General features: G+C 51.4%; 1 protein-coding gene across 2 annotated transcripts in view; it reads left to right on the forward strand.

The window, feature by feature from the left end:
- EEPD1 (endonuclease/exonuclease/phosphatase family domain containing 1) overlaps window positions 1-27,659 on the forward strand; it is an 86,687-nt gene that overhangs the window by 38,034 nt on the left and 20,994 nt on the right. For both annotated transcript variants that reach the window (XM_004606956.2, XM_055123602.1), the window contains exon 3: window positions 21,796-21,847. In XM_004606956.2, the coding sequence (XP_004607013.1) occupies window positions 21,796-21,847 (52 nt within the window). The remainder of the gene's footprint in view (window positions 1-21,795; window positions 21,848-27,659) is intronic.

Raw genomic sequence — 27,659 nt, forward strand, 5'->3', positions numbered from 1 at the left:
GGTGGCTGGAAATGACCGGGTGGCACTAGTTTAAGAACAGTCGTCACTGGAGAGTCCCCCAGTGACTGGGGACTAGCCTGGTGCCAGGTTCTGTGTGGACGAAGGAGGTGGAAGCGGCCGGGGTGGCCCCTCGGGAACTGGGTCCCTGTTGTGAGACAGGCTCAAGGTCGGCCTGGACACCGCCATTCCTGCCCCTCTCAACCACTGGGAACTCAGGGGGTCTGAGGGTCTCTGAGGGCCCAGGGTGGGGTGGTCAGGGGTGTTTGTCCTTCTTGTCATCAGAAGGTGGGAAGAAAACTGGCGACCAAGCAGACACGCAGACACATGTCTCACATTCCTCGGGAGCAAGGGAGCACTAGGGTGCAATTTCTGTCCCGTGTGTGTGTGTGTGTGTGTGTGTGTGTGTGTGTGTGTGCGCGCGTGCACGCACGTGGGCGCGGGCGCCTGGCATCTCCGCCATTTAGGAAGCTGAGAAGAAGCTCCCTATCTGAATGTAGTGCTGCGTGTTCATCTTCAAGCTCCCCCAACTTTCTCACCTTTCACATCCCTACGTCATCCCCGCCCCCCACCAGCACATGTGTCTGCAGGCAGGAAGGTTGGCCTGTTCCCACGTAGGAGCAGAGAGTGGCTGCAGGATATTTCTGATCTCTCTTGAACTTGGATATGGGTTTTTATTTTTTTATTTATTTGTGGCTGCACCTGGTGGTGCTCAGAGCTTACACTGACTCTACACTCGGGAATCACTCCTGGAAGGGCTCAGGAAACCACACAGGGTACCAGGGATCAAACCTAGGTCAGCCTCATGCAAGGCAGACATCTTAACCCCTGTGCCATCTCTCCAGTCCCCTGGGAAAGGGTTTTCCACTTCATTGCCAAAGCAGCCCACCCATTCGCCCCCGCCCCACCCCTATGCTGTCTGGGGGCCAGAGGGAATGAGAGTGCGTGAGAAGACAGAACTGTAGCTGGAGAGCATGAGACTCTGAAAAGAGCATGGAACTCTTTGCCCCAGATGAAGCAGCATTTGATTGTGAACTGTCCGCTGCACCTTCCAGCATGGTGCCGACTTCCTGAAGGAGCCGCCAGGTCTGGGCTGGTCCTGAAGTCTTAGTGGCTCTGCGCAGGGCAGGCGCGAGGGCAGCAGTGCGGCAGAGACGGCACGAGGAGAACTCGCGCTGACTCTGGGGTCTTGGGCTGCTGACCTGGACCAGGGCAGCAAAGTGCCCTGTAAAGCACCCCAGCGCCCAGCCTCGGGGCAGGCCACAGTACCCGCCCGCCCGTGCGGACACGCTGGCCAGCTAGGCGCTCTGCATTCTCCCTCACGGGCGCTGAGCCCCAAAACCTGGCTGGACAAGGAGCCACAGGGCGGCTCCCCACGCAGATCTGCTCCCTCAGGACCAGAACCACGCCAGGAGCAGCCCACAAGGCGGGGCTGGCTAGCACGCTGGGGTCCACTGGAGACAGCACGAGGCCACACAGACCACCTTGAAAGCTCCAGGGCACAAGTTGAAAAAGCAGATGGCATGAACCCTGCCATTTCCTTCAACACAGTATCTAAAAACTGTCAGTGTTGAGAGACAAGTGTGAGCACGGCCACTATACGGTTACTAATGAAGTGTTTCGCATTCTCTCTTGTGTGCTCTGAACTCAGATGTGAGTTTTGCCCCTGGCACCACGTGATGGCCCTACCTGGTCGTGTCTTCCGGGCTCTCGGCCCTGCGAGACTCGTGGCTGCTGCGCTGCAGACATGCTTTTAGAAACGGATGGTTCCCCATGGTGACAGGTGGCGCCTCCCCGTGTCCGTGGGAACACTTTTTTGCCCCAAGAAGGGAGCTGCAGACCGGGCCCTTCCACTAGAGAATGCCATCCTCTCCCTTCCAGAAGGCCCGGAGCCCATCTTCATCTGGGGGTGGTGGAAGGGACAGTTGGGAGGGAGAGGAGGCGGGGCGGGGGCTGAGAATGACCCCAGCTCTAGGTCCCTTTCCCGCCTGTGTAGTGTTGATTACAAGGCACGCGCCCCAGTGCTGCCTGCTGTGTTCTGCCCAGCTGTGCACATCACGTGCAGATGGAGGCATCGGTGGTGGATTCTCGGGATCTGATGAAGGGACCGCAGAGAAGCACAGGACATTTGAGCCCAGGCTGGAGCCCGAGTGGGGCCGTGCCCCTGGATGGACGCCAGGTCCCCCACACTCAGCGCTTTTATTTCTATCCAATCAGCATGTTCCTCCTTTGACAGCATGAATCCCAGTGACCCGAAAGTGCTGTTGCCTGGGCCAGCAGGACCAGGTCACTCCTGTTCACAGGGGCTCTACCACCGGGTCTTGTGTGACAGGGGTGGGCTAGAGTCAGTCCGGTCAAGGAACAGAAGTGGCTTCCGGCCTGTCAAACTGGGGAAACTTTGACTGAAAGTAACACCCACGCACCCACTCATCTCACCCCATCCTCCCACACACACCCCTAATGCCCTTCAGGGTGCCTTTATGAAGAGCAAGCAGCGCTGACCCTCGGAAACACAGGCCCAGGGCCGGAGCCATGGTACAGTGTGGGTTGGGCTGACCAAGGGTTGATCCGTGGTATCCCATGTGATCCCCCGACGCTACTGCGACCAAGTTCTGAACACAGAGCCAGGAGAAGCTTCTGAGCATCACTAGGTGTGGCCCCAAACAAGCAAACCAACAAACCCAAAGTGCCAGGCTCGGGGCTCATGTGTCTCGGTGTGGACCAAGCTCGGCCCGGGAATGAAGCTGCAGAAACACTGCTGTGAGGACATCGTCATTGTGGGCTCCATCCTGAGCTGGGCGTGGGGGCTGCGTGCACTTTCCCTGCCCGCCCGGCTCCTGGGCAAAGGAGCGGCCGTGTCAGAAGCAAGAGTCACGTGGCCACTGCGTGAGCGTTGGCGGCAGCGCTGTGTGCCCTTCCCCACTGCAGCACGGCTCATAGTCCTGTATGGGCGTGGATCGCATAAGCTGCGTGACTAGACAGCCATGTACGACAATAGAACTACATGACCATATGGTCATCTATGACTTTATAACCACGCATGACCATACAAGACCATTTCACCATATCTGACCATATATGACAACTATATGATCACACATAAATATATGACTATGTAAATATGTGACTATAGAACTATGTGACTGTGATCATATGTGATATATGAGTATGTAACTATGTGACTGTGATCATATATGACTATATAACATCCATACATGATTGATTCTATGGCCAGATGTGACCATCTGTGTCGATGTGACCATATATGGGAACATAAGATCACATGTAACTATATGACCATAGAACTATATGGCCAAATAGCCTGCAACAGTGAGGATCCTGTGACAAGAACTTTCTCTGACTCTCCACAGTCAAGCAGCTTTGACCCCAGGTCTGTCAATGTGTGAAGTTGTTACTCATTTTGTGATTAAACTACCTGCCCTTACAAACCCAATCCATTGCCCTGGGAGGGCGGCATATCCGGCAGAACCCAGGCTGCTCGGACTCCAGGGCCATCCGGACCCGGCACCCCCAGGGCCAGCTCGGAACAAGAGGGGGATTTTATTTCTGTCTGTCCTTATCGAGGTACTGGGATTTGCAGGTCTGCCCCTGACGTGCTGGTGCAGTGTCCTAACAGCACAGCCACACGAGTGCCCGCTTCCTGCAGCAGTGCCCAGGGACCCATTCCGCCCACCCCCACCCCGGATCAGCTCTGTTCTGCAGACCAAGTCCCCAGTATGGGAAGGATTCTACGCCTAGGCTTTGCCACCGGCACTGTGACGGACGCGTGTCCTGTGTCATCTGCTGCTGCTAGCAACCTTCCGTCTCCTCACTGTGTGCTTGCGATTGTTCCCTGCTGCTGGGGACGGGGCTTCTGAAGGGTCACTCAGAGACCCTCTGGGCTGCTGGTGCTCAGTGCAGATGACCAGGGGCAGCGTTGGTGTGTGGGTCACACCTGGGCCAGAGTGAATGTGCCCCTTGATCTGCATGTCCATGCACGTAGGACTCTGTTCTGGAGAAGGTAGCTGTTGGGGTTAAGGATTAAAGGACCCTGAACTGGCAAAGACGTGGCAGCTTCACTTCCCCTGGGTCTAGCACGTTCACTGGAGGGGTCAGATCAGGGGTCAGACCCAGAGGTACAGGGTTTACTTGTGACTCTGTGCTCAGGAATAGCTCTGGCTGGATTCTGGGAACAGATTAGGGGTCATACCCAGAGGTGCAGGGCTTGCTTGTGGCTCTGTGCTCAGGAATCACTCTGGCTGGATTCTGGGGACCAGGTGTGGATCAAGCCTGTGTTGCTCTTATCAGTATGTCTGCTGTGATAGATTTTACCAACCTGTAGCCACCCCATACTGTCATTCTCAGCACACGCTTTGGTTTTGTTTTGTCATTGGGGGGCTTGGGGATCATACCTAGTGGTGTCCAGACTTAATCTTGACTCTGAGCTCAGGAATCACTCCTGAAAGTGCTCTTGGTGCCGCTGATAGAACCTGGGTTGCCTGCTCGCTAGGCAAGTACCTTACCTGTGCTATGTCACCAGCCCCAGAAAATAAATTTATAATCAATTAATTAGGTTTTGATTTGGGGTCATACCCAGGGGAGCTCAGGGCTCACTCCTGGCTGGGTTCTGGGACACTGTGCAAACCTTACCCGCTGCGCCGTGTTCAGGGCCTGCCTCCAGCCCTTCCGATTGTCAGTAGTGCCACAATGAGTAGAGTGCACTGACAAGTTCTTGAGTTAGAGTTTCTGAGTTCCTTGAATAGACAGAAATAGGGTTGCTGCATCCTACATGAGTTCTACCTAGAAATGTTAGAGAAATTTCTGTGTGATCCATAGAGGCTGAACCAGTTTGCATTCCCACCGGCAGGGATGAAGTTTCCCCTCTCTCTGCACTAGCATTCGTGGGTCCTGGGGCTTTGAAACATGCCATTCTCACTGGTGCGAGGTGATATTCGTGATGGTTTTATTTGCATCCACCTGGTAAGCAGTAACATGAGCACTCTCAGGCACACTGGCCAACCGTGTGTTTCTCGAGGGGGAGCCTGGTCAGCAACTTCATTTTTTTATATTATTGGGGTTGTCTTGTGTGTGACTTACAGACATTGGGGGTCAGCTTTGTCAGTTGTAAGCATGTGAATAGTTTCTCCCATGAAGTAGGGTTCTGTTTGTTTTTGTGGTAGTTTCTTCCACAGTGTAGAGGTTTTCTCTGCACGTGATGCAAGCCCAAATGTGTTTGGTTTTATTTCCTTCCCAATATAGTTGATCAGCAAAGACACCACTGGAGCTAATATCATGGTGTATTTTGCCAACTTTTCCTAGGAATTCTATGGATTCAGGCTAACATCTGAGCCATTAGTCTATTCCCGTTAACCTTGGTGCCTGGTGTGAGATATTGGTTTAATTTCATTCTTTTGCATGTGACTATTCAGGTTTTCCAGCTCTGTTTGCTGAAGAGGCTTTCCTTCTTCTGTTTTACACTCTGCTCCTTTGTCATACATTAGCTGTCCTTTTATATTTATTTAGGAATCTCAATTCTGTTCCATTGGTTTGAGTATCTGCTTTGATTCTAATACCCCACAGTTCTGATTATATTAGCTTTATTAGTATGGGGCAAAGTAAGGAAATAAATGCCTCCCATCTTCTTTTACCTCATCATTGCTTTGGTTATTCTGGGAGTTTTCTGGTTCCATAAAAACATCAGCAGTATTTGTTCTAAGTCCTTGCAGACTATCAATGGAATTTTGATGGGGATTGCATTGAATCTATATAATGATTCTCATGATTATTTTAATATAAGTGATGCTTCTAAGCCATGGACATAGAATATTTTTTCACTTTTCCTGTATCACTTAATTCTTTCTTCTTTTTTTAGTAATGACTTAGAGTTTTCTTTTTCTTTTGCAATTTTTATATATTTTATTTCCATAAAGTTATTCACAATAGTTCATCACAGATAATATTTAAACACCAATTCCACCACCAAGCACCTTCTCATCACAATAAGAGGGGAGTGTGTGAAGATTATTGTATTTCATTCTGGAGCCATTTAAGCCCATATATAAGAGAATGCAAGCAAGTATGTTAAAACCGAACAGATGTGTGCTACTTTTAGTTGTAGACTAGAGTATAAGAGGTCGGGCAGCCACAAATTCGGCCATGCGCTCCAGGAAATTCTGAGTTGCTCTCTTCCCGGAGCTTTAGTTTATGGTCTCTGGATCTTGGCCGTTGAGATTACATGGTGCTCCAGGGACAGCTTGTGGGTGTGACTGCCAAGCTACAGGAAAACTGGAGAACTGGGGGGGAGGAGGCCCAGTCCCGATCTGATGAGCAGGCTTGGAGATCTCAGTCATGGGCCTCGCATATCTGGGTTTTTCTGTCACTTCCCTCTTGGATGAGGCTCATCCAAGCGTGTGGAGAGTGGCCTTGACCACGGCTGTGACTGGGTTCTGGAGGTTTTTGGCTGCCCTGGTGCTGCTTGGGGCTGGGAGGGAAACTCAACTCACCCCCCTCCAAGGTGCCCCGGTGAGGACAGCCTGGAGGAGGGTCAGGACATTCTGCCTAGAGTTTTCAATGAGAAGTCTCTTACATCCTTTGTTAAATTGATTCTATACCACTTTATATTTGGGAACACAAGCATCAGTGTCCTTTTTTTTAAAAAAAACATTTTTCTTCTAGTCCATTGTTTCCACATAAAAATGCACTAATTTTTATATATTTATTTTGTAGCTTGCCACTTTATTGGTTTGTTTCTAATATTTTTTATAGTTGACTCTTTAGTTTCAATGCTTATTATGAGTGATCATGCAAGGCATACCAAGGCAGGGTGTTTGCTTTGCACGCAACCAACCCAGGCTTGATCCACAGCATCCCATATGGTCCCCTGGGCACCACCAGAGTAAATCCTGAGTGCAGAGCCAGGAATAAGCCCTGAGCATTGCTGGGTGTGACCCCCCCAAAAAAAAACAAATAAAAAAATTATCTTTTAAACACATATGAGATCTCATCTAATCCTGTTAGCCTGTCACTCTTAGGATAAAACCTCTATTATTTCCCAGAACCTTTAATCTGGTGACTGTCCTACAGTACCTCATCCTGTGTTCTTTCTCACTGTGATGGTGACATTGGTCCTTTGTCTGCCAAGAAAACTCTGAGCATGCTTATCTTCGCATTCTGCTGCTCTGTAGAGAGCCTGCTGCTTGGGGCCTACATTCCCACGTGAGTCCTGTTCTCGCACCCCAGGGGCTCCCTCAGAGAGGACTTCCCTGGCCCCCTAATTTCCTGCCATTTCCTCACCTCTGCACTGATCAGATCTACATTCATTCACGGCTTAGACCCACAGTGCTTGTGTCCATGTTGGGTTGCACACAACCTTGCTGGGTCCTTTGGGCATTGATTTAATCATCTATGAAATGGAAATGTTAGTAGGAACATTTTCACAGTGGGGAGGAGTGGGAGCGCCTCGCTCTTAACAGGAAAAGAATTATGTGACAGAACTGGGCACTCGAGCTGCTTTTACTTTTCCAAGCTAAGAGGAACTTTGATGTTCCAATGGAGAAACCAGGATCATTGGCTCGGATGCTGCCAGGCTTCTCACAGTGGCAGCCCAAAGGCCTTGGCAACTGCTGGTGTGGGGTTGGTGCAGAGATGATGGAGGGCTTTGGCTTGGCCCCTTGTCCTGGGGATGAGTGAGGGAAGGCAAGAAAACCATGGGCAGGTATGTCGTGGGCCCGTTTCCTCCCTGTGTGCTGGGCCTGTGCAGAAGAGGGAACCCCAAAGAGACTCGTCCTGCCACTTCCGGTGTGCAGGCACCGCCAAGAGCAGCTGCAGCTGGGCCTCCAGGGGCCCCCCACACAGACGCCTAACAAGTGACAAGGGATAACAAGTGCACGAAGGATGATTCTGTAATAAAACACTGACAGAGTCATCATGCCTGAGTCATGGATGGCTGAGAGGATTGACATGAAGTGCCTGTGGGCGCCTGGAGCACTGAGCACTGAGCACACATGTTGTCACTTCATGCTCGACTCCAGCCCCTTCTTGGGCAAGGAGACTGACATTCGCTCCGTCTGGTTCATCACTGTCTTCAGTGCCTACCCTGTGCCTACAGCTTGAGGGACTTGGTAAATACTTGTTGAGTGACGACATGAAAGCAGGTCGACATTATAATTAAAATAACAATTGAGTTGGTTTGAGTAGAGATGCGGATTAAAGGAACCAAGTGGCATCTCCAAAGCTAGCCCTAGAATTATGAGAATTTAATAAATGATCACAGAGGATTATAAGTCATTAGGCAGAAGGGATGGATAATTAAGGAAATGACCAATGCGAAATCCTTACATTCTCTCTTTATGATCTATTCTAATCAAAGCTTCCATTAAAACCATAAAAAAAAAATAAGAAAAATGTATGGGAGCATTTTCTTTTCCAGGGGAAATAAAAAGGTTTTCTAAGCACAAACAAAGTAAAAATAGAAAAATAAAAAACTTATTTATTTATTAATGAGTTACTAAATAAAGTCCCATATCCCTGGCTCCCAGAGGTTCATTTTTTTCTTTGAAAACTGAGCCCCTGGGAGCCAGGGACGTGGCCCAGTGATGAGAGTGTCTTATGTACATGAGACCTTCAACCTCATCCCCCCAGCCCCAGCATCACACACACAAATAATAAATAATAATTAACTCATATGTCACAGTCATTAGAAACAAAATTTAAAGTCAGTATAGAAAAATCAACATATATACTAGGAAGAAATTAAAAATCTAATATGTATTTTGGGTGGAGCGATAGCACAGCGGGTAGGGCGTTTGCCTTGCATGTGGCCGACCCAGGTTCGATTCCTCCATTCCTCTCGGAGAGCCCGGCAAGCTGCAGAGAGTATCCCACCCACACGGAAGAGCCTGGCAAGCTCCCTGTGGCATATTCGATATGCCAAAAACAGTAACAAGTCTCACAGTGGAGACATTGCTGGTGCCCACTCGAGCAAATCGATGAGCAACGGGACGACAGTGCTACAGTGCTACAATATGTATGTTACATAAAATGGGAGGGAAAAGCATCAATATCTCAATAGGAAAATATAGTCAGAGTGAATATATAAATCATGCTTTGAAAAAAGGCAAAGGCCCACAACAAGCCAGAGTGTCTGCCTCTGGCAGGGTCTGAGCAGGACACACAATGATACACACGCACGGTTCATCACTGTCTTCAGTGCCTACCCTGTGCCTACAGCTTGAGGGACTTGGGTCCACACTGACTATGTAAATATGTGACTATAGAACTATGTGACTGTGATCATGTGCGATATATGAGTATCAGCGTGTGCCACAGGCTCTTTCCTATCTATTCTTTGTCTTTCCGTGTTTTCATATGATGAAACATGTATTTTATCAGCAGAGACAAAAAAAATACCTGAAATTAAGTTATGGGCCAGAGAGACACAGCACAGCAGGCAGATTGCTTGCTGTGTGTGAAGCCAACCATAGGTTAATCTCAGCATCCCTTAAGGTGCCCTGAGCACTTCCAGGTGTGACCCCTGGTACAAAGTCAGGAGTAAGCCCTGAGCACCACTAGGTATGGCCCAACAACAAACAGAAACAGAAATAACCCCTCCCCCACAACAAAAGGAAAGCGGGGATATGGGTTTGGAGAGTGGGGCAGGAGACAGGTGGGTGGGTGGGGTCAAAAGGTACTGGTGGCTTTTAAGTGCTGGGTAAGTGGGTTCAAGAATAAGCTGCTGGAGCGATAGCAGGTGGGATGTTTGCCTTTCATGTGGCATACCCTGATTTGATTCCTCGCATCCCATATGTCTCCAGCCCCGCCAGGAGTGACCCCTAAGCCAGGCGTAAGCCCTGAGCACTGCTGGGTGTGGCCCAAACCCGCTCTCCCCAACAGAAAAGAATAATCTCACACTTGGTTGGATGGTGTTCAAGATGGATGGAGGGGTGAGAACAAGTGTGTGGAGAGGTCTCATTTCACATGTTGCCTGTCAGATTCCTGTGAAGCATTCTAGCTAGAAACCAGCCCCTTAGAAATTCTGATCTGGGCAGAGGTGGGGCTGGTGACTTGAATCAGGCCTGCCAGTCGAGGCTGGAGTCCAGGGGGAAACTGAGTGATCATCGTGAGACAGAAACAGATCGGACCCTCTATTGCCAGTACTTACGGCTCAAGCAAAGAAGTGCCAGTCGGTTCTGTTCCGGACCCTTGCTTGTGAGTGGTACCTTCTAATGCTTTCTCTGCTCGCCTCAGACTGGACCAGCCCCCTCCGTGCCTCCATCCTGTGCAGTCCCAGCCCTGCTGTTTGAATACTGGTGCACATGGCACCACCCACTTGTGAGACCCTGCTGAGACAAGGTGGGGTCTGCCCTGTCTGTGGGCGGCTGGCTGTGAGTCACTGTCATCCCACCTGGTGCTTCGCAAGAGTTTCCTGCGTTTCTTGGGAGGGCAGTAAAGGACAGGCCATTGCAATCTAGAGCCAGGAGAAGGCTGGGCTGAGGAGGACTTGGGAAAGGTGCTGACTTCCCCAGAGTGGAGCAGAGAACAGGCAGCCGTGCCTGCCAGTCGAGGCTGGAGTCCAGGGGGAAACAGAGAGCAGCTGGAGAGCGGCCACAGGCGGAGGGAGATGAAGGGGCTGCAGTTCCCAGGCCCAGCGAGTAGGGCTGCTGGGCTGGGGAGTCAGAAGAAGTTGGGAGAGACTCTTCAGGAGCAAACCGGGCATCAAGTTTGCCTCCGTGCCAAGTGGTGGCCTGAACATGTGCTGGGGTGGCATCTCCACCTAGGAGAGCTGGGCCCGCTTGCCCTGCGGGGCGCTCGCTCCTCCTGAGCTTGCCCTGGGCATCGGGACTGTTTCTAGGAGGAGACCAGTGAGGTGAGTCCTTCCCTCCTGTGGAATGGGGCGTCCCCTGTGTTCGGTGGGATTCGGTTCTTTTGCCTTTTGGGCCCCTCTCAGGTGAATCTTCCTCCGCTGCTATGAGGACACAGGAAGAGCCCTCTGGGCCAAGTTTGCCCGTTAATCCGAGCCAGTGACCAGTGCTCCCTGAACCCCCGTCTCCTTCTCCGGAGAAAGGACCAGCTGTTCTTCTTCCAGGAGATGAGCCCTCATGGCATACTTTGGGGATAACACGCAGAGAATGGTTGTTTTCAGGAATATTTGACTCGAGGGCTGGAGAGGGAGCAGTAAGTAGGGCGCTCCTCTTGCAGCTGCGCCCCCAGTGCCACACAGGGTTCCTCGAACGCTTTCAGGACACCGGCTTGCTCAGTGCACTGATGAAAGCAAAATTGAAAACAAATAGTTTCAATCAAATAGTTTCTCTACCTCCAGTGAAGCGGCAGAGCAGTGTCTTTGCCGCGTTTGGGGTTAGGGATATTTGGAAATTTCACTAGTGCTAAGCAGGAGATGTACAACAGCTGGCAGAAAGGCAAGTTGGGGGCTGGAGAGATGGTACAGTGGTTCAGGCACTTGTCTTGCACACAGCAGATCAGGGTTCTGGTACCATGTATGGTCCCCTGAACCGATCAGGAGTGACCCCTGAGCACAGAGCCAGGAGCAAGCCCTGAGCATCTCTAGCTGTGGCCCAAAAGCAAACAGAGAAAAGGAAATCCAAATCTGCAAAGCAGTTTTGCAAAAGTTATTTAAAATATTAATGAAGTTACTTGGGAGATGGTTCAGTTTTTCATAGTGATATTCAGATTAGTAAAGAAACTAATAGCCTCAATGAGGATTATTATTATAGTGTGTAGATATGCATATATATCTTCACTGAAATTATGTCAAATTATCTCAGTGGCTTGGAATCATCAATTAACAATCTGAAAACAATCTATAATGATGGTAATGTAAAATACTAGATAGATGTACAATATGATCCTAATTTTATAAAACATTGACTTTCAATTTAAAAGTCTTGAAGAATAAAAAATATTGCTAATGATTCCTAGGGAGTAGGATTATGGTTAATGTTTATTTTATTTCTCTATTTAGTGTATATTTTCTAAACTTTCTGCAAAACCTGTGCTTCAAAATCACCTCTTCAGGGAAGTAAAAAGATCCCTGTGAAATGTGCTCTGGTGATAATGGCTGCTTTAAACAACTGCCCTGCCAGAGCGTCTCTCTGGCTGGTTTGCCTTACCAGGAGGGAAGAAAGTTTGCTTTTTGCTGATTAACGAGGCCACTGCATCTGACAAAACCCAGAGGTGAATGTCATCTGGCCTAAAAGGAAGTGAAGCCGAGCTGAGAGGTAAAAGGTCAGCATTGAAAGCCAGATGAAGAATTTTGGCTGGAGATTCCAGCTGGACCCGTCACAGACCCTGTATTGTATGAGGTGAACGTCTGGTTTCCAGTCTCTTCAGAAAACGGACATTGTTTTCCTCCAGTGCATTCACTGAAGTGCTCTCTCACGCTTTCCCAGGAAAAGAAAATAGGGAACTAAGTTCCTCAGGTGCTGGCAATGAATTTTTGAGTTGTACCCAGAGGAATTATTTACACCAAGTATGGTGATGAAACATCCCCCAACGGGAGATCGTGTGAAGTTGTGCCGTATGCATTCAGTGATGGACTTGGAACAGAATCATCAGGGGTGGAAATACTAGAGGTGATTGCATCGGAGTAGAGAGGGGTTCTCAGCAGAGTCTGGGGATGGGTGGGAGCATGAAGGACAGCTCAGAGACACTCAGAGTCAGGCCTTTGTGTTAAGTACAAGTGAAATCAGGAAGCTACAACTGACTTTGAGATGTTTGCCCACCACCCTGTCCCCACTAAAACAAAGTGAAATAGTGACTGGCTAGAGGGCAGATGTAGGGTAAAGCAAATCAAATGTAGTGCTAATAATTGTACAGTTCTCTCGACTCCCTTTAAGGTTTGAAAAATGTCATGAATAAAAGCGGGAGGATCAAAATAGCAACTGGATGACAAAACCTAAGCTCGTGGGTGTGTCCAGGAGGAAGTATGTATCAGAAGTACCTCTCACCCCAATGAACCCTAAGCATCAATTGGTAGCAACTAAAAAAGCTCAGAGGCCTGCCCCATCCGCCTCTTCAGGGGTGCCCCAGGGCCCCCAGGACACCCAGCATCAGGTCCCTCTGAGCATGGAATCACTGGGCCAAGTGGCAGTGGGCACAGCCCCAAGCCCCTGGGCCCCACTGGGGCGGCCCCTGTATGAAAGAAAATCTATGCAGTCATGAAAAATCAAGTGTGAGCAGGCAGGAGGTGTTGTGAACGGAGAGGCGAGAAGGTCATGGTGTCCGGAGGTTATGCAGACCCCTCCAGTGGGGGAGCCGAGGAACCACCTTTCCTTTTTTTTTTTTATATGGTTTTTAAAATTTTTTTTTAAATGTTGATTTTATTGAATCACCGAAAGATAGTTACAAGCTCTCATGTTTGGGTTACAAACACCCATCCCTCCATCAGTGCACATTCCCCACCACCAATATCCCGGGTATATCCCCCCTTTCCCACCCTCCCCCTGCCTCCATGGCAGACAATATTCCCAAGACTCTCTCTCTACTTTTGGGCATTATGGCTTGCAACATAGACACTGAGAAGTCAACATGTTTGGTCCATTATCTACTTTCAGCATGCATCTCCCATCCCAACTGGTCCCACCAGTCATCATTTTCTTAGTGATCCCTTCTCTATTCCATCTGACTTCTTCCCTCCGCTCATGAAGCAGTCTTCCAGCTATGGGACAATCCTCCTGGCCCTTGTATCTACTGCCCTTGGGTGTCAGTCTCATGTGATGTTCTTCTATACTCCACAAATGAGTGCAGTCCCTCTATGTCTGTCTCTCTCCTTCTGACTCATTTCACTTAGCATGATACTCTCCATGTTTATCCACTTATAAGCAAATTTCTTGACTTCATCTCTCCTAACAGCTGCATAGTATTCCATTGTGTAGATGTACCAAAGTTTCTTTAACCAGTTGTCTGTTTTAGGGCACTCGGGTTGTTTCCATATTTTGGCTATTGTGAACAGTGCTGCATGAATATATAGGTACAGATGTCATTTTTACTGTGCTCTTTTGCATCCTCGGGATATATTCCCAGAAGTGGGAACCACCTTTCTCCAGGCAGGGGCTGATCACCCAGTTCCTGCTGGTGCTGGGCAGAGTGCTCCTTCGAGGTGGAGACTTCCTGAAAACAATTGAAGGAGGAGCTGAGGTGGTAAGAAGTCTCCAGCTCCCCTGGGTCAGGTGAACACTACCTGTCAGAGAACCCCAAGTGGGGACGGCGGGGCCTGATTATGGCCACAGAAATGGCCACAAGAATGTCATGGAACTGAGCCTTTATCTCTCCCCTGTCCAATGGGATGGCAGGAAGTAGGTTTGGGGTGAAATTAAGAATGAAGCTTCAACCCCGATTTGATACCCTTTTATTTTGTTTTATTTTTTGTGCTCAGGGATCACTCCTGGAGGGGCTTGGGGGACCATCTGAGATGGGATCAGCCCATGCAAGGCAGATTACCTTATCCTCTGCACTTTGTCTCCAGCCTCTGGGCCCAAATTTGAGTGGTGGCTTTACTCTTGCTATAGAATATGACCGCTATGACCGCATGGTGTCCTGGGTTCAAGAACTGATAATCTGATGATGCTGAGCAGAGAAGATCAGGATGTCTGCACAGGTCAAGAAAAGGCGTTCTCACCTCCTGTGCACCTGCTGTAATAATGAACCTACCTCAATATCTAAATTCTTATAGAAATCGGAAAAGTAGGCGATACTTTTTCTCAATTTGAGGAAAGGGCCTCACTCATTTAAAATAGCCTGATACCTAAATTTCAATATCTACAACCTCATCTATGAGGATTTTCATCCTCATATTTTGGTAATGGGACTTGAATTTTGAGTAAATGTTACAGCTTTGAACTTATCTAAGAACCAGTTATGTAGTATATCTTGTACTTATTCTAGTAAATTTTGTTTTCAGTTTTAAAGGATGAGGAAGAACAGAATAGTGCTGGCTGTTCAACACCAGAAATGTTATAATAGTCTGTGTAGTGACTTGAGGGAGTGTAGCTTGAATTGAACTGGAACTGTTGAAGAATATAATCAAATTATTCATTATTTGATTGGGGTGTTGTTAAGTCCCAACTTCACTATTAATAGAACTGACATCAGAAAATCTGAATTCAGTTACTCTACTGTTACAGAAGCATTTTAAATCCTCTGATTAGTCATTTAGATCCTACTTAAGTGGCTGAAAGACAAATTTGGTTTTTAGGAATAAGACAAAATATTTAGAAATGAAAGCTCTGTATTCTTTTTTAAATTTTTTTTGTTGTTTTATTTTTGTTTGGAAGCCACACTCAGTGGTGCTGAGTACTTTCTCCTAGTTCTGCACTCAGGGATCTCTCTGGTGGGGTTCGGTGGCCCCTATGGTGGCAAGTACCCTACCTGCTCTACTATCTCTGTGCCCCCCAAACTTTATATTCTTGTCTGTTTCTAAGAAAAAAATTATGCAGCAAGGTATATACATATCAATTTAAATAAAGCCCAGTGACTCTTTCTTACTGGCACACTAGTATAGCCTAGAAAGCAGTATCTTACAGGAAGTGCCATTTCATGGGATTTTCACAATAACCTTTTTAACTAGAACCATAATCCTGATTTTATAGGTGAGAAAACCCAATATTTGATGACTTTTGAGATAAGACCTCCCTGACTTTCCTGTGTCACACCCGCCACTCCTGTGTACACACAAACACACACACACACATACACACATCACCACCACCACTCCTGGTCACTCTTTTCCCCTGTTTTGATTTGTATACACTCATTACCTCTAAAAACATTTATGCTAATTATTGTGTGCCTATCACTGACTGTATATCTAATTTATAGCCTATATAGTAGAAAATTGCATGTTCTGTATCCACCACATCACATCATCTGACTGAGCTGGCCTAGACACCTACTCCCAGTAGGGTGCTCGACTTGGACCAAATGGGTCATGAGTACCAGAGCCCCGATCTTTCTGTCTCTGAAGGAGGCATAGGGGGTTGTCACACCAGGGGTGTCAGCAAATACTCCAGCTCCTCTCAGAAATATACTGTCTGACCTCTGCTCCCTCCCGTGCTTAGCTGCATCAAAGGAAAGGTTTTGTTTGGTCCCTTCCTCTCCCTGGTTCTGGGCACATAGTAAATGCTCAATAAATATTTGTTGAATAAATATAAAGTGGTAAGTACTTTTAAATCACAGATTGGGCGTGATCCTTGTCTTGCATGAACTTTGCATAAGCAACTTAATATCTTGCAAGCTGTACCGTCAGAGTTTAAATTCCTGACGGTCAATGAGGGTAAAATGTCTCTAAGTTAGGAGTAAGAAAAATGAAAACTGCAAGATACAAACCATAAGCAAGATGCAAACCCAGTGCAAGCTGCACTACTGGCCTTGTTCCAGAGACTCGTAAATAAATCTCGAAAGAGATCAACTAGCTGCAAAAAGTTCTCTGCTATCCTAGCCCAGCTGAACCTCTAGGGCAGTCTCAGGAGGGGCATGGGCCAGCACCCGCCCTGCCGGAGCCCTCGGAGCATCACTCACACCCCAACGCTGCCTCCGTGCCTCCATCCAGCCTACCCAGTCAAATGTTCTGGATTTTCTGGAGAGATATCGCCAAACTCCACAGCATTCACATCCCAATAGGAGCACACCGGGTTGTGTGGAACATTCATGTAGAAGCCAACCAATCTTGGCTAACAAAAGCGTTAACACAGAAGCTTAACTTGCAACAATAGCTCAGTAAACCCTCAGACAAGGACTAAATGTCCCCACGTGAGATACAACAATTTTCACAAATTTTCTTCTACGGCAATATTTTTTGATCATTCCATTAACTATTAAGTAGTAACAAACAATGTAAAATAAATTATTGAGAGCCTGCTAGAGGGATAGGCTTGAAGAGTGGTTGGGAAAATGGAGATGATGATGAAGGGAAGGTGACAGTGGTGGTGCATTGGGTAGGAATATTGAATGCCTGTGATAAATCATCACGAACAACTATGTAAACCACAATGTTTAAATAAAGTGTGGTAGAGAGAGGAACAAATCCAGCTGAGTCCTAATAGTGTTTTCCACACATTTTTGTTATGCATGCCTCTTGTTCATTTTGGGCTTATCTCCATATAAATACCTCTCAGATTATAATAATAATAATAAGTAAACCATCCCAGGGCGCCACTGTAAGGATGGCGCATTCTTCACCTCTGAAGGGTCTTCTCAGCTGGCTTTTGGTTCATCCCACATTCTGGAGATACAAGTGTCAGGGTCTCAGGATGTGAGGGGTGAGCACTCTCTGGAGTGGAAAGACCCCCGCCCAAGATCAGGTCCAGGATTGCTTCTTGTCTCATACCCTAAGATGCTGGAATTAGCATCAGCCCCCTGTGACCTGAGTTAAATAACGGGGTGGAAAATACATGACTGGGGTATTTATTTAGAAGATTGGTGTGTTTGTTTAGGAGGAAGCAGAAAAGTAGCAGCTTGAATCTTGTTGATATCAGTTCGTTTATGGGCACATTCATTTCGCAGGAGGTAGTAAGTGCGTACGACTCACTACTAAGCTTGCTTACAGCTTGGACCTCAGAAAACCAAGTCAGAGCCTTTCCTGTACACCAATTTAAAATATTGAAGGGACCCGCAGGGAGATCAAAAATCAAATGCTGTACTAAAGGAGCAGAACTCAGAAAATTAACCAAAGAGAGTAGAATCGATTGTTTTTTAAATCAGGAAACGTGCAGGTAATTTCTCTGCCCACAGATGCTGGAATTGCCAAAAGTTCCAAATCATGACATGAAAGTCTCAGTGACTACGGAGAGCTGATGAGCCGCGGTGGGGAGCAATCAGGGATACCCCACAAAGGGCTGGTCCTCGTCCAAAGGGACCCAGCAGCCCTGCAGGCACCCTCCATGCCCAGAGCCATGGGGCACAGGGACCCCTGCACGACAGCACCCACAGCACACAGCACACACAGCACACAGCACACACAGCACACAGCACACAGCACCCACAGCACACAGCACCCACAGCACACACAACACACACACACAACACACACAGCGCATACAGCACACACAGCACACAGCACACACAGCACACAGCACACAGCACCCACAGCACACAGCACACACAGCACACACAGCACACAGCACACAGCACCCACAGCACACAGCACCCACAGCACACACAGCACACAGCACTCACAGCACACACACATAGCACACACAGCACATAACACACACAACACACACAGCGCATACAGCACACACAGCACACGGTACATAGAACACACAATACATGGTACATGCATACACGGTACAGACATCACACGCAGCACACACAATACACGTAGCACATACAGTAACACAGCATATACGGCACACACACACCCTGGCAATGAAGTTCAAGTAATTGTGGACACCCAAACTTGAAACTTCCAACAAAATTTGAAGCAAAACAAACATTTGCTTAGAGGATACAATAAATCACTTAGACAAATTCAATTAAAGGTGGTGCTAGTAAAACAAATGCTGACCTTAATCAACTAGGAGACATTGTTAAGTTGGTGCTCATTCTTTTTCAGGAGACTGACAAAATAGAGTGATTCCTCACAAACCGAATGTTTCTAAATGAAACGTGAGGGTGAAGGACGTGGAAAGGCGTGCCAGCACAGAGCACTCTGGCAGACGAGGTGTGGGTGCCGGGTCAGGAAGCTTCCTGGGGGTGGGGCTGGGCGGCAGCCTGATCGCCCTGGCTCTGAACTCTCCTGAGCACCGTGCAGTTGTGAGAACAACTACGTCCCACCAGCCTCGGACCTTCCTCAGTCCCCAAGGTCGACAAGATTCCGTGTTCATTCAGAACCTGCAACTCTCAGTCGTTTTATCATAGTTAGATGTAGAGTATTTGCCAACAGGGAGAGGAGCCCAGGGCACGGTGTTAGCAGTGTTGGGCCTCTTCTCTAGCCTGCTCCGTGATCCATGAGCTGAAGTCGGACTTTATGACGGTGGTGAGGGAAGGAATGAGATACTATTAAAAAGTTCCTCCTGTCTAAATATTTTCCAATGGTTATTTCAGAAGCAGTTCAAGTTTCTGAAACCTGAGCTGCAATTGGAAACTCCCAACTTAGCATCTCCGCGGTTGGAGTCTGGATTCCTGTGCTGGAGATCAGAATGTGCTGAGGGGTGGCTGGTGACCCTGTCCGCTCTGCAGACACATCCCGGGAAAGGTGGTGATCTCCACCCTGAGGGTGCCGAGCCAGGAGCCGGAGCCAGTGAGAGCCTGTGACTGCAGGGGCCGAGGCAGCACGTGGGTTGGTTTTTTTTGTTTCTTTCCTGAAAAGGAGGTGGTAGGCCAGGTAATTCCTAGAACCACGGGCTACTGCAGGCCTGTCCACAGATGGGCACAGCCAACTGTGATGGTCCCTCGCTGGGCGCCTTAGGGGTGGTGTGCAGGCCTGCAGAGGCTCCACGGCTTCCTTGAGTGTCTTCCACGTGTCCCTCAGAGACTGCAGGTAGTGGGGAGAGGCCCCCTAGCCCGGCCCCTTGCAATGCCTTTTGAGACGTGTGGAAGCACCTCGACCCCAAAATTAAGGTACCAGCAAACGTGCTGGTGAAAACAGAGTGTGGGAGCCAGGCACGCTGCTCAGAGGAGCCACACGTAGACGGAGGCGGGAGGGCGTGCCAGCAGGCGGGGTCCCTGGGGCGGGGATCTGACAAGAACCTTCTGCCCCAGAACAGCCATGAAAGCAGGCATAGCCAAGAGACTAGAGGAAGTCCCCGTGGTCCGGCGGAGGGGTCAGCTCGTGCCCCCGTGGTCGGGCAGAGGGGTCAGCTCGTGTCCCCGTGGTCGGGCAGAGGGGTCAGCTCGTGCCCCCGTGGTCGGGCAGAGGGGTCAGCTCGTGTCCCCGTGGTCGGGCAGAGGGGTCAGCTCGTGCCCCCGTGGTCCGGCAGAGGGGTCAGCTCGTGTCCCCGTGGTCGGGCAGAGGGGTCAGCTCGTGCCCCCGTGGTCCGGCAGAGGGGTCAGCTCATGTCCCCGTGGTCAGGCGGAGGGGTCAGTTCCTGTCCGTTAGCTTCTCTGGACACCAAAAGGCAGCATTGGCAGAGTCTCTAAGCCTTTAAAATGCTGAGTGAGAGGCTGGAGAGATAGTTTGGAGGGAAGGGGCTTGCCTGGCACTTGGCCAATCACGGCTCGATCCCAGACACCCAGAATGGACCCCTGAGCCTTGACATGCGTGACCCATGAGCAAAGAACCAGGGGAAGCCCTGAGCATCACCGGGCGTGGCCCAGAACCAAATGCAAATACCGGAAATACTGATCCCTGGAGGTGTGCTCAGTGAGAGCTCTCGCCTTGGGCTGGACGGTGCTGGCTTCACTGTGCAGAGGGTGGCAGGCACGGTAAGGGGAAGCCCATCCTGGCACAGAAGGAAGCATGTGCTGTGGTGGCCTGCCCCACCCCCCGCCCGCTGCCCAGTCCAGCCTCAGTAGCCCACGACTGTATCTCAGACGCTTCCAGAGCACCGGCAGCCCCTCGCCTGCTCTCAGCTCTGCCCCGCGCCGCTGCCTCCAGCCTGGGTCTTGCTCTTCCTGAGAGTGTGGGGCCCACCCCCGGGATGCTTGGGGCTTGTCCCAGCTCTGCACTCAGGAGTCACTCCTCGTGGTGCTTGGGGACCACACGGAATGCCTGGGGTTGAACTGGGGGTCAGCTGTCCGCCAGGCCAGCAAGGGGTCAGCAAGCGCCCTCCTTGCTCTACTATCGCTCAGGGTCTGGATCTTCTGAAGCCAGAGGGGGCGTGCTGGGCCCACCTTTCCTTCTCCCGCCGCTTTCCCACTTCCTCTGTGGGCCTGGGGCCGGCCCTCCGTAGTGCTCCCGACACAGGGCGGACGTGTCTGCCCAGCCCGCACCCCTGTGAGCTCCTGGGTCTTCATGCCAGCATCCCAGGTGGGGGCAGCAGAGCAGCGACGGCCAGGGAAGAACCCTTCTTTCCCTCTGGTTATTTGTGTATTTCCATGCAGCTGCTGCCAGTCGCTTGGGGCATGTGTGCGTGGCACGCTGACCCTGGCAGCAAACGTCACCGCACAGGTCAGGATACCAAGAACAGCCACATGGTGGACAGCGTTCGGCTCTCTCCATGCCCGCACTCTTCCTGGTCAGAGTAGCCCTGCCTCCACCTCTGGGGAGCCACCTCTGCTTTCATCTACTTCACTGTGACCACGCCAGGGGCCACATGGACATGGGGTCAGACAATCCCCACAGCATGGTCTGGCTTTCTTCACTTAGTGTCATACAAAGATTCATTTGGGTTTGGGGACCACACCCAGCAGTGCTCAAGGTTTATTCCTGGCTCGGTGCTCAGGGACCATTGCTGGACCATGCCAGAGATGGAACCCTGGTCAGCCGTGTGCAAGGCAAGTGTCCCACTGTACTGTCTCTCTGGCCCTGTGACTCTGCCATCTGACAGCATGGGTCAGAACTGCCTTCTTTTACGCGTGAGCAGTATTCCATCGTATCTGTGTCTTGCATTCATTTGTTCATCTGTTGTGGAAATTCCTGACTCTTGTGAATCGTGTTGCTGTGACATGGATCTCTCTGGTTTCAGACTCTTGAGGGGACCCGCCCAGAAGCAGAATTGTCCAAGCCTGTGTGAAATCAGGGGTGTGACTTAGGGATAGTCTTTATCATTCTGAAAGGCTCATTTCCATCTGAGCCCAGAGAAGGGAGGTGACAGATACAGGCTCAAATTTCAGACTTCTTGTTCTTGTTCTGGTGACCTGAAGCGAGTGGTTTTCAAGTGTGGTTTAATTTTCTTTTTCTTTCAGCATCAAGCTTCTAGCTGTGCAAGAACTACTTGACCGAGAGGCCCTGGAAAAGGTAAACATTTTGCTTTCCCTACCCCACATTTGCAAAGAGCACAAAGTGCCACACAGGAAAAATTCCATTTCCTGTTGCCCCAAACAGCACTCCATGCCCTGTGGGTTTGTGCTTGTGTATTCTGAGTGGTGGCGGTTCCAGTCACAGCTCCTGTGCTGGCCAGTGGGTCAGCACCCACCAAGTCCCTTCTGCCTTGCTTTCTCAGGGTAGTTGGAAGGCACCAGCGACCCCTGCTGTACGCTGTTCTCTCTGCGCCTCAAAACACTAGCCTGAGAGAGGACCCCGAGAAAGGCACTTGCCTTCACGGGGGCAGACCCAGGTTCCATCCCTGGCACCCCATGTGGTCCCTGAGCCTAGCAGAGCGACCCTTGAACATAGAGCCAGGAGCAAGGCCTGAGCACTGTGGGCGTGGCTTCAGTACCAAAACAAAACAAGACAGCCCCCCTCCCCCCCGCCCCCTACCCACCGTGGCCTGCGCTGTGCTGGTGGCGTTGGTCCCCTCGCTCCTTCTCTGCACCGAGTGTGGATGAGGGGCAACTGGACGGTAGAGCTGGGTTCAGTAGGGTCAGGTGACTGGAGGGGAAACTGGTGGGTGGGAACTGAGGACCTGAGGCCTGCGTGGGTCTCTGGGGCCAGCGCTTCCTCTGTTGAAATAAACAGGCCCATGAGCTTGCGCCCCCATGGGGAGAGGGCCTCCCAGGTGGGGTTCAGGAGACCCTCCTGCTGACCCCTGACCAGCTGGACGTGCTTGTTCCACCCAGGGCCCAGGGCTGTGGTGCTCGAGTGCTCCCAACTACACCGGCAGTGCAGGGATCAAAGGGGGTCAGCCCCATCCACAGCAAGGCTCTGGCCTTTCCCCCTGACCCTGGCAATTATAAGCTCCTTCTAAGGACAGAAGAGTCTCTCACCAAAATTAAATAAAATAGAACAGATCAGTGTGCCACTGGGCCCCAAGAGGGCCTATCCCGCTGTGCCCGCCAGAGCCGACCCACTGCAGCCGTGTCGGTGCCGTGTGGCACAGCTGCTGCCCAGAAGCTCCCCTCCCCCCGCACCAGCATGCCCCCCCTGGGCGGCCGTCAACACCCGCTTCAGAAGGCAGCTCAAGAGGCAAACGCCGAAGGAGAGTGCTTCAGTCGTAGGGTTTAGTGTTTGGAAGAGTCTACTAAGATCTCGGCACTTAGACAAATAAATTATTTAAAAGAGAGCACAGGAGGCAGGATGGGGTGAACATGTGTGCCTTGCATGAGGCCAACTCAGTACCACACCACGCAGGCCAGGGACACCTGGAGGCCGCTCCACGGAGCCCTGCATCCACGTGCCCTGCTGGCCAGAAGCCTCTGGGAGACACACGCCAGGCTAGGCACCAGCTGCTTCCTCCACCACCAAAACTAAATAAAATAGAACCCCAGCGGGTAAGGTGAGGGGGAGGAGGGCCTGAGCAGTGTCTCTGAGCACCGTCCCTCCTCGCTTCCCCTCTTGGGGTCACACTGACTGCGAGGGACAGCTTGAGAACCCACTCAGATAGGGGAGCAGAAGGCTCTCTAAATGCCAAAGCACTCGGCAACTATGAATTCCTAATTGCTTTTATTAATTCTTCATCCATGTCCAGCCACTCAGAGTCCCTAAGTCCAGCCCAGCGGGCGTCAGGCGAAGGCTGGTCCTGAGTGTGGATAGTAGAGGAAGCATCCCATCAGTACTGACTTTGCCTGAAATAACTGAGTGACTTTGCGTGTGAGAAAATGGCCTTGTCCTTAGCAGTTCTGCAGTGCCCAGCAGGCGTGTACGGGTGTGGCATTGATGGTTTCTTCACCCAGGACTTAGGGATTGAGGCAGTGAGTCCTTAAGAGAGGTCAAGGTTCTTGGAACCTGCGCCTCTGGCAAACGCAGGGAGGCCCTTCCATCTCAATGGGGCAGGAAAGTGCCAGCTTCCTGAGCTCCATGGCTCTGCTTGTGTGGATGGAGCAAAGGGAAGACAAACACAACGACAGGAGGCAGGGGGGAAACAGACACAGACTTTCGACTGTCCTTGGACCTTGCTCAGAGCGACCCCTCCCAAAGTATTTTTGGGAGTTCCTGGTGGCCTCTGCAGGTCGATGTGGCATCCTTCTCAGGGGTGAAGGATGCCCAGGTGCATCCCTGTAACGGAAACACGGGTGCCAGGAACATCACCAGGGTCTTGCGGACATGGTACTGTCCGACGTGCAGGGGGCACACAGCCAAGCAGGTTTGGGTGGCCTGAGCGTGTGGAATCCAGCAGAGAGGCGTGGGGCGCTGGCCGGGAGGATGCTGAGGCTGCTGTCACGTGGGATGTGGACGGGCCCCGCCTGCCCTGCCTAAGAGGGTCTTGGGTAACTCACCCTCCCCGTTTTAGCGTCTTGATCAGTAAGTGCAAATCTATTCGAAGGGATTTCTAGATGAAGTCATCACCATTTCCCAGGAGTCTTGTGCCCTCCCCCCACCAGGGGTATTCCAAGGAGCCACAGGTGAAAATCACATAAATGGGGGTGGGAGAGTCAGGGCATGACAGGAGGGGTCGCCAGTAGGCTGGGGGCACAGGAAAGAAGCAGGGCCAGAAGGAGCCACACTGTGGGGGAGGCAATCAGGGGAATGCTGACGTAAAGCCGGTGTGAAGGGCCAAACGCAGTTCCTGGCTCTCGGTGACCCCGGGAACTGCCAATGCTCCTGATGCTTCTCCCTCCCCCCCTCCCTAAGGCTGAGACGGTTCCTTCTGTTCCCCTCTCCCTTCAAAGCCAGCGGCTGGCTTTCCGGAGTTCACCCTCGCTGGAAATGGCCAGGAGCCTTGTTCCCGGGTCACCCCTTTGCTCATTCCTTCATCTGTTCGTTCGTGCGTGGCCTCAGAGAGGTGTCCATGTGCCAGGCAAGCACCAGGCCGTCTGGGGCAGTGTCCAGGCCCTCTGTTGCCCTGAACTTGGTGGCCAATGACATTTTGCATCTCCCCCGAGACTTCCTCCTTGCAATGCTGTTTTTCTGCAGCGAGACTGGCCAGTTCGCACAGCAGAGTTCGCTCCGTCCCCACTGGCCCCTGACTTCCCAATTCCTCCCTGATCAGGAGTCAGGAGATGAGCACGCGTTTCCTCGGCTGGCTCTCAGCCCTGTGGGGTTGAGGGATCTCAGGTCTCCCCCACCCACTGGCTCCATCTGTGTCCCACAGGCCCTGGGGACTGAGGTGGACTGAACCCAGGTTCTGAACCCAGAGTGGACTGTGCCAAGCCTGAGACCCCCACTCAGTGCCCACTCAGGGCCCCTGAACACTGCTGGGTCAATGCCAGGCCCTGCTTCCCCATGCAACAGTGCAGCCTGGGGACTTCACATCCGACTATCCAGCCAGGTCTGCTGGGCTCCGGAAACAGCCGTTCCCAGCAGCGCCCGAGACGCCACCCCACTAAAGGGGAGTTCCGTGCTTATCACTGGCCCTCACACGGCCACGGCTGATGGTGTCTCAGGAGGAAACTGTGGCGGCGAAGTGCCTGGTGTCGGCTTGCTGCTGCTGTGGCCAATCGGTTCCTTGGTTATTCTTCCCTCATGGCATAGAAGTCTACAATAGCCGCCTCGCTGGGGGCCCTTAGGGTGGGGCTTCCCAAACTTTCCTCTGGAGACACCTGGGACCCCCACGTTGCTGGGGTTGATTCCCAGTGGATTCTGGGCTGCTGCGAGTTCACAAACCTTTCTCTGTGGCCAGGCCATTCGCACAGTTGAAGCTTCGAGAATAAGCGCATGCGCTCAGCCTCCTCGCCCTGATAAAGGCAGCGTTGGGGCCTTCATGGCACCTGAAGTAGCAGCTGCGTGCCTGCTTGGGGGTGGTGTGGACGTGCGCTCTGCTTGCTGCTTGCAGGCCGCCCCCTCAGGGTCCTTCTCAAGGTTTCCGGCCTCGACTTGCTTTCTTTTCTTGTTTTTTGGGGCCATACTCAAAGGTGCTCAGGGCTTACTCCTGGCTCTGCACTCAGGGGTCACTTCCGGCCGTGCTTGGGGACCCTCTGGGATCCTGGGGATCGAGCCCTGGTTGGCCCTCTGCATCACCAGGCCCTCCCCACTGTCCGTGGCTCCCCGGCCCCTCTGCGCCCTGCCCTGCTCTCGTGCTTCTCCAGCCTGAGGCTCAGCACACGGCTGCTCATGCCAGCCTTCTCTCTTCCCTGGCCTGTCTCGTGTGCCGGCTTCTTGGGTGCGGGGAGCTCCAGGGTTTATTTATCTTCTCCCTCACAGCAAGTGTTCGTGAAGACGAAAGGGTGAGCACAGGCCGGGCCCCCTCCGGCCATCGGGGCCCCCCAGGTTTGATTCCATGTTACAGATGGGGGCAGGGGTGACACCCCCCATGGCCATTCTCTGAGCTTCTCTTTTCCGCTAACACCAGGCATGTGACTGCTCATTGCTCCCAAAGTCATCTCTGAAGCATGGGGCTGGTCGTCGAGCTTCTTTCACCGCAACTCTCGTGTAAAGCCATGGCCAGGATCGCGAGCAGAGGCTGTGATTGGTGTCAGCTTCAGGGCAGGTCCTGTTGCTACGAGGATTTTCTGGGCGTGGATGAGCTTTGGGCTCCAGCCACCCTGGGCCAGCAGGAAGGGGCGGGCCTTAGATGGTTTCCCACCCCGGCCTTGCAGGCTGTCTGTGGCCAGGCTGGGATGCTTCTGATTTTCGGCACCTAAGTCAGCTTGTTTCCCAGTGTTGAAAAGCAGACTCGTAAAATGCCTTTAGATGTGGCATTCATGGAAGGAAATGAAAATGTTGGTGCAGCTTGACTTAGAAAGATCATTTTTCAATGACCCTTTCAAACGGCTTCCTGCAAAGCTGCAAACAATCACTTGGCTGTCCGGTCCGGGAGGCCTTGGTCTTGCAGACCCAGCAACCCCCCCCCTCACCCCACCGGAGGCCCACGCTCCCCCGCAGCTGCCTGTGTGAGCAGACCCAGCTCGAGCACAGCTCCTGGCACCCCGCTCCCAGCTCCAGACCTCGGTGCCAGCCCGCACGGGCGGCTCAAGGCCCCTCTGCCCTGTGGAGCCCAGGGTCCTCTGGGGCAAGTCACTTACCACTTGAGCTTCTTCTCACTGGTTTGTTTCCTGGGACCCCACATCCAAGTAGTGCTTGGAGGCTACTCCTTACTCCATGCTCAGGGGTAGCTCTGAGTGGTGCTAAGGACCATGCAGTGCTGGGGGGTGACCCCAGGCCTCTCACATGTGGAGCCTGCACTCAGCCCTCTTGAGGCCTCTTTCTGTCCCCTTACTTCTTTCTGACATGGATGAGGGAGTCACAGTTGTGCCTACCTCCCCGGGGACGTTGGTGATAGTCAGGAGATGAAAGATATGTGACTAGTGAGCACAGGGCAATGGGAGCTGATGCCATCCCACCGCTGCACTCATGGTCTTCCCCATTGATTCATCTTCATCATCACCGCCTTCTTCATCCTCACCATCTTCCTCTTCATCATCATTTTCCTTCTTCTTGAGAAGTCCAATGTGAGATTGTTCTGTTGTCAGGAAAGGGTGTTAAAGGAAGGGATTGTCCATTGCCACCCACCAGCCAGGTTGGCAGGAATGAAGTGCCTGCCCGGGTTCTACCCGCTGTTGCTCTGAGTGAGCTCTCAGTCTGGTTTCCTACCACAGAGTCCGCAAGGCCCGGGAGTGGCCTGGTGTGGGGTGGAGCACGCACACATGTCACCAGTCCGCACCGAGATCACAGAAGCGGCTGAGTAACTGGAGGCCGCTGGGTCTCTTTTGGTGATGGTGCTATCTGAACACACACACACACACACACACACGCGCGCGCACATGTGCACCTTGAGCTCTGTTATTCTGGCGTT

This window comes from Sorex araneus, chromosome 1 (genome assembly GCF_027595985.1).
Source record: "Sorex araneus isolate mSorAra2 chromosome 1, mSorAra2.pri, whole genome shotgun sequence".
NCBI classification, from domain to species: domain Eukaryota; kingdom Metazoa; phylum Chordata; class Mammalia; order Eulipotyphla; family Soricidae; genus Sorex; species Sorex araneus.